This window comes from Nicotiana tabacum, chromosome 24, assembly GCF_000715075.1.
Source record: "Nicotiana tabacum cultivar K326 chromosome 24, ASM71507v2, whole genome shotgun sequence".
Taxonomy (NCBI): Eukaryota; Viridiplantae; Streptophyta; class Magnoliopsida; order Solanales; family Solanaceae; genus Nicotiana; species Nicotiana tabacum.
Window position 1 is genome coordinate 83,286,621 of NC_134103.1, and position 7,230 is coordinate 83,293,850.

At 33.2% G+C, this 7,230-nt stretch overlaps 1 protein-coding gene across 1 annotated transcript; it reads left to right on the plus strand.

The window, feature by feature from the left end:
- The first annotated feature begins 471 nt into the window (after positions 1 to 471).
- LOC107827621 (dof zinc finger protein DOF2.4) lies at positions 472 to 2,132 on the plus strand. Its single transcript, XM_016654795.2, has 2 exons — positions 472 to 702; positions 878 to 2,132. The coding sequence occupies exons 1-2, from the start codon at positions 652 to 654 to the stop codon at positions 1,898 to 1,900; spliced, it is 1,074 nt and encodes a 357-aa protein (XP_016510281.1). The 5' UTR covers positions 472 to 651; the 3' UTR covers positions 1,901 to 2,132.
- The last annotated feature ends 5,098 nt before the right edge of the window (positions 2,133 to 7,230 follow it).

Consider the following 7,230-nt stretch of genomic DNA (forward strand, 5'->3'; position numbering starts at 1 on the left):
ATTTTACAGCGACGTCTATTCTTCTATTACTACAGTCAAACCTCTCTATAACGACCTCGTTTGTTCCGATATTTTTTGGCTGCTATATGGCGTGTTGTTTATAGAGAACATATGTTATAGCATAACATAAAAACTGGTTCCGAAAAAAACTTGACTTTTATAATAAATAATTATTATATATAGATATTGTTATGGAGAGTTCTGAGTGTATTATTTCAGGTATGAATAATTCTTGTATTATAATCCAGGCCAGTATGATGAGTACATGAACCAAAGAGTTAGGGAGGTGTGGGAGTGGTGCAAGTCAAGAAGTTTAACATGAAGCTTAAAGACTAAGTAAGCAAAGATCCTCTTGAACTCTTAAAAAGCAATAAAACAAAAATAGACAGTAAGAATAAACCAGGACCTAATTGTATCTATATAAATGCAACTTCTATAAAGCCCTCTAGCTACTTTATTCTACCTCCTTATATTCTCAATTCTCTTTAGCTTTATTCTCTCTTGCTTTCTCTCTCTCTCTTTCTCTCTATCTGTTTGCCTAAGGAGCCCTCATCCACTTCCATTTGATGTGATGCTCCACTAACAATATCCCATTCCAAAAACCCCAATCTAACTTTACAAAAGATAGTATCTAAGATCATTCAAGAAACTATGGTTTTTTCCTCTATTTCAGCTTATCTTGATCCAGCCAACTGGCAGCAGGTATGGTTTTTTCCCTTCAATAATATGATGCTTATGTCAATGGCTTCTTGAAAAAAAAAAGTGAAGAAATTCATAAAGATATAAATATTCCTCTCACCTTTTGTTTCTCTCCTCCTCCTTTAAATTTGTAGCATATTCTACTTTTTTTCTAATTTTCTTTTCTTATATTTTGCAGCAAGCTGGACATAGCATCCCAAATCCTCAGTTTCAATCCGTGCAACCACCGCGGCCACTAGTAGCTCCACCTCCAACTCAGACTCATGTGGGCGGTGGAGGTACTATTAGGCCGGGCTCGATGGCTGATCGAGCCCGGTTAGCCAACATACCAATGGCGGAGGCAGTCCAAAAATGCCCTCGTTGTGAATCAACAAACACCAAGTTTTGCTACTTCAACAACTACAGTCTTTCGCAGCCTCGTCATTTCTGCAAGACTTGCAGAAGGTACTGGACGAGAGGGGGCGCTTTGAGGAGCGTCCCTGTGGGTGGCGGTTGTCGGAGGAACAAAAGGAGCAGCAGTAGTACTAAAGCGACGAACAACAATATTAATACTTCCAAATCTCCAACTTCTAGCACTAGTACTGGTGGCTGCCGCCAAATAGCTACTAACTCTGGTTCAACTAGCAACAATAATAGTTTTTCTAGCCCAACATCAGCAGCTAGTTTACTAGGTCTTATGACCCCTCAAATTCATCACCCTCTACGTTTCATGTCTCCTTTAGGCCAATTGACTGATCATCATTTCACTCCAAATGACAATAATATTAACATGAATTACTCAGCAATTAATTCTTCATTATCAGCTCCAGTTGCGGGAAACAACGAAAGCATGAATTTTCAGCTCGGAATGGGTGGTAATTTAGAGCAGTGGAGACTACAACAGCAAGTGGCAAACCAATTTCCTAATATCTACGGCGGATTGGACTCATCTTCTGCTTCTGGGTTTTATCCTTTTCATCCAACTCACTATACAAGTAATGACGCGGGTGGTGTTACTGTAACAAGTACTCAAATTAGGCCAAAGATCACGAATCCCATGCTCACGCAGCTGGCTTTGATGAAGATGGAAGACAATCACGAACATTCAACTTTGTCAAGGCAGTTTGTAGGGAATCCAGGGAATGAAAACTGGAGTAGTAGTAGTGCTTGGAATGAGCTTTCGGCGAGTTTTAGCTCTTCTTCTACCAGTAATGCCCTTTAAGTAGTTTATGAAATGTTCCTGTATTTCATTTTCTTCTCCTATTCCAATGTTGTAATTTGGAAGCTGACAATTTTGTCACCAAAAGCTTCATCATATGCTAGGAAGAAAGATTGTCTGAAAACCCTAGAATCTGTAGTTTTTTTTCCTTTTGTTTCCTTATTTCTGGGTTATGATCTTTCCATTTATTTTTGTAGTTTGGCTTGTTTTAATGCTGAATATGTTTTGAGAATGAGTGCTTTTATGTTAGATCACATGAAACCTAAATTTTCAATGTAATTTGTTTACAGTACTAAACATTTAGTTCTTCAATTCTCAAAAATTCACTAACTTGATGAAATTAAATAGTCTATATAAACTTTTCCAGGATTGCTCATTTGAGTAATGTATATTTTTTAGTGGAAGTTTATGATCGTCCATGTCCAAACATCATTTGGTAGAGCTTACTTATATGCAATACTAACAGTGTAATAAAATTTACGTTATTAGTGTAGTTTAGCCTGTTGTAACATGTCATTTACTATATTTTGCAGGTTGTGTTAACTTATGCTTGCTACAAAAGTTATTGTAATTGATTTTAAGTGACCTGATAGTGTACAATGTTTTTTTACTTTGTCAGTATATGTTTGTTGAACTAAAAGGTTTAAACACCAGACTATGCGAGAATGCAGTTTGTATATTCCTATTGGATAAATTAAGCTTTCTCATGTCCAATTCCGCTTGAAGTTATATATTCTGGGATTCCATTATACTTTTGTTAAATGTACAAACAATTCTAAGAAGCAACTTTCAAGATTCAGTAGCTTCCAATTCAGATTCAATAGAGAATCAGATATGTTAAATATTCGTTTTTGTGCTTTTTATTCTAATTAAATTGCTCTCACTAGTCACTATAAATTAAACCACGTGCCTCATCTTTGTAAAGTTACCTTGAAAGATCTTCTTTTTTTTTTCAAGTGTCTTTAAACAACTCAACTCGGATTCTTCAAGGAAGCTCTCTTTTTGAAAGCTCAAGTTAAATTATAGCATCTTTGAAGAACATGACTTATGTTAAGATCACTTTGGGTCGTAAGTTATTCTTTCATTATGAATTATGATGTACACCTACTTAGGTGTATATCTATAATTTTGTAAAGGAAGAAGAGCAGTCAGGATTTCAACTTTATGAGTTTTGAATATATTTTAGAACGACGACTTCAAATGTTAGTGACTGGGTTCTTAATGTCGTATTGGTATATATTTAATGAATTCTAAACACCAAATACACTGTATAAAAGTTAGTACTAGGTTTGATCGAACTCGTAGCTTGACTTGTGCCTCACCGGGAAAGTCTCCCTTGTTTAATGTCTTTGCAATTGTGTACAAGAGGAATCCTCCTAAATCGGAAATAGGAGTATACTTAGTCCTACTTATAACCCACTCAAAATGTAAAAGATTGTCCTTTTTCAATTTTCTCTAGGAATTGGGAGACACGGCCTAGTCCTCTTCCTATGAATTGGTTAGCTATAAAATGTTCGGCCGGACATCTGATTTTGAAAGCTTGGTGGTTCAATAAAAATGCTAGTTGGAGTGGTGAGGAATCTTTATTTTATTTTTTATAAACACTTTTTATTATCTCATATCAGAAACATCCTCTCTATTTTAGACAGGGGTAAAATTTGCATGCACCCCACTCTCCCTAGATCTCACTTGTAAGATTACACTGAGTATGCTATTATTTGTTGTATATTTATTTCATCCGTGAATCTTACATAATGCGGACTATATCCATTAGATCTTAATAAGTTCATTTTATTTCATTTTCTCGTTTAAATTAAGCTAGCTTTCATTAGTCTTAGGAGAATTTACTTTTCCATGTTGGAACATGTCTTTCATACATCCCTAGGGGCCTAGCACTTAGAAAAATCCAAGTTATTTCTTTACTCCAATTCTAAGAATTCACAGTAAAATCTACCTAGAAGATGGGATATTCATGTCCCCAAGAAACTCTAATTGTGCTTCTAATGCTTGATTATATAATTGCAATAATTTCAACAACGTCAAAGGGCCAAATATACCTGTCTATTTTCGAAAATAGTCTAAGAATACCCCTCGTTATACTATTGAGTTATCTATACCCCTATAGTCATACTTTGGGTTCAAATATACCCCTCATTTAAACGGAGGGACACGTGTCATCGTCCTGTTGGTCAATTTTAAATATCTCCTAATTAATTAAAAAGATCTATTATCCATACCCGAATTTTTTTTTTTTAAAGCAATTTATTTTTGTAAAAACTGAAAAAAACTGAAATTATTTTTACTAAAAACTGGAAAAAAAAATGATTTTTTCCCCAGTTTTTACAAAAAAAACTGCTTTAAAAAAATCTGAAAAATATTTTCTAAAATAATATTTTTATAAAAACTGGAAAAAAAAAAACTAAAAAGCAAATTTCTAAAGCAGTGTTTTTGTAAAAACTGAAAAATCAAATATTTTCTTCTTTTTTTCAGTTTTTAGTTAAAAATATTTCAGTTTTTTTTCAGTTTTTACAAAAATATTGTTTTAGAAAATATTTTTCAGTTTTTTTAAATTAGTTTTTTGTAAAAACTGGAAAAAAAATATTTTCGTTTTTTTCAGTTTTTAGTAAAAATATATTTTTAGTTTTTTTCGGTTTTTACAAAAAAAAAAATATTTTTCGGGTATGGATAATGAGTCTTTTTAATTAATTAGGAGATATTTAAAATTGACCAAAAGGACGATGACACGTGTCCCTCCGTTTAAATGAGGGGTATATTTGAACCCAAAGTATGACTGAAGGGATATAAATAACCCTTAGATCATTTTCGAAAGTAGAAATATATATTTAGCCATTTGCCGTTTCAACAATGATTTCTGAAACATCCGTACAATGCAGTAACAAGAAGATTCTTGTGTAGGTAATGATTCCTTAATTATAATTCTTGTAATGGGTATGTAATGATGAGAAGTGAGCGTAGAGATCTAGAGAGATAAAGAAGGTAATATACACAGTATACCACATAAAAAAATGGGGACAGCATTCTTAAAAGACACCAAAATATGCCCACTCAATTCCATACAAAAGATCCAGACCCCTTCTATTTTCAAACTCCAAGGTTTTTGGTCTACTGTATTACCCCCATTAAGAAAGTATTCTAGGATTCTGTACCAAATCTTCCCCAAGAATCACGCAAATAATTTTAGTTATATTCGGTGACTGTATAAATTGTACAATTTTATAAGGTTTATTAGTAAAAATTTATAATAAAGTTCGTGACGCAAGGTCTGAGAAAGGGTCGCACATCAAGGGTATGTGTAGACAGCCTACTCTATGCAAGTATTAGTAGCTGCTTCCATAACTCGAATTCATAACTTATAAGTCAGAAGGAGACAAATTATTTATAATTATGAAATAAATAAGGTGTAAACATTCATTGTAATTGTATATATATAAGCTTAGTTATATCCAATTTATTAAAATAAAGATGAGGTAAGCAGTCAAATAAAACAAGGAATGCCACAAGACTAAAACATGACAACGTCGAAGACTGACTGCATGTTGTTTGTTCTGATTTGGTGCACGACATTCAAGAAGAATAGAACAGTCTTTAATTCTTCTTCTCTAGCTCTTTTAGTTTTAGATAGATCTTTCTTAACTTTCTTGATTTTGATGAACCTGTCCTGGCTAACTTGGCATATGGGCTCTGCATTCTTGCTTTTTGTATATATCTTCATGCTTCTGACAAAGAAAAAAATCGTGTTTGGGTCTACTGGTCCAAGCGACCATAGTCAAAGTTAAGTTGTTTATTTACCCTAATAACTAACAGAAATATTAAAGAGAACGATGCAGTTATATTATTTGCTTTTGGTTATAATTTGAATACTAATTAACAGGTTTTGTGGTGCAAAAGACTAACATCCCATGTTTCTGCTAATTTTAGCATGTGAACAAAAGGCTTTCAAGCAATCAAGCTTAACGGTTGCTGGTGAGATTCTCCTTTTCTTGGGAATGTTTTAATCAGTTTTATGCTTTCCAGTTTCTTCTTCGATTTCTTTTGGTTTGGGAGGGGGAGAGGGGGAGGGGGTTGTGCTTTTTGAGAGGATCTAGGCAAAGACTAGGGCTGCTTACTAACACATCCCTAGGATTCCTTAAAGACTAGTAATGGACTCTATTTCAAATTCTCTAGTGTGGATTTAATTACTCCATCCGTTTCAAATTTAGATGACGTAATTTGATTTGGCACAAAGTTTAAGAAAAAAAATACTTTTGAAATATGTATTGCTAAAAGCTTAAGAGGCAAAATCTTAGTAGGGTCATAATATTTGTGTGGCTAAAAAAACTTCTCATTAAGGATAAAGTGGATAGAATGAAATATTTAAAGTTAAATTGTTTTTAAATTAAAAAATGTATCATTCTTTTAAAACAGACTAATAAGGAAAGTGTGTCATCTAAATTAAAACAAAAGGAATAATAGTTAATTAAGAGAGATAGAGAAAGCCAGTTTGAGTCTTGTGTCTTCGTAGGACTGCACGGAAACTCATCATATACGATCTTGATTTTGTTGGTCTGTTCACTTGTTGGATGTCATGAATTTGTTATAAACTTATTCGTGTCGGATGTTCACAGCAAAACGATAAATACATGATATGTGTCTACGCACACACTTCTTTCACTAAATCATGATTAATTATTATACATTGTTATCTCGTTAAATCATTTAAGTATAATAAATTAATATTATTATGCGAGTAAGTTTTTATCGATACTGTCAACAGTGGTATACTTAGTGAGTTAGTGGAATGGAGGAGTTTATATCTTCTTAGTCATCCAAAGATTACGTTACTTTTAAATTGAGCAGTATCCCGTTCATATGAAGTAGGTCCATCTGTCTAAGCTAAGACACCTTCTTCATATAAGATACAGTGATGTGAAGAAGATTGAATGAATAAGATATTTGTAATGTAAAAAACTGTCAATATAAATAATTTAAATAATTATTTCATTAAATGAGTTTAGAAGAAAGACCTCATTCTTTATGTCCATGTTTGTCCCCAAACACCAAGGAAAGAGGGATCCTGATCCGAATAAATATAGGTTTGTGTTTTGTAATATTTCTCTCATGTAAGTCATTTATTTTTCTTAATTCTTGAGTATGCTCCTTTAAGTACTTGTTTTGGATTTTCATACAAGTAGGACCTTCAATAGATAGATAAAGCTAACCATTGGAAGGGTTTAAGGGTAAAAATCTACCTATAATTTCACACCAGATCATACTATATATATATAATTGAGGGCCTTGAAGAGGTGACATGGCACATTCTATGACCAGGAAGG

Coding starts and splice junctions, on each gene's coding strand:
- LOC107827621 (XM_016654795.2), top strand. CDS start 652: ATGGTTTTTTCCTCTATTTCAGCTTATCTTGATCCAGCCAACTGGCAG. Junction 703..877: donor ATCCAGCCAACTGGCAGCAG/GTATGGTTTTTT, acceptor TATATTTTGCAG/CAAGCTGGACATAGCATCCC.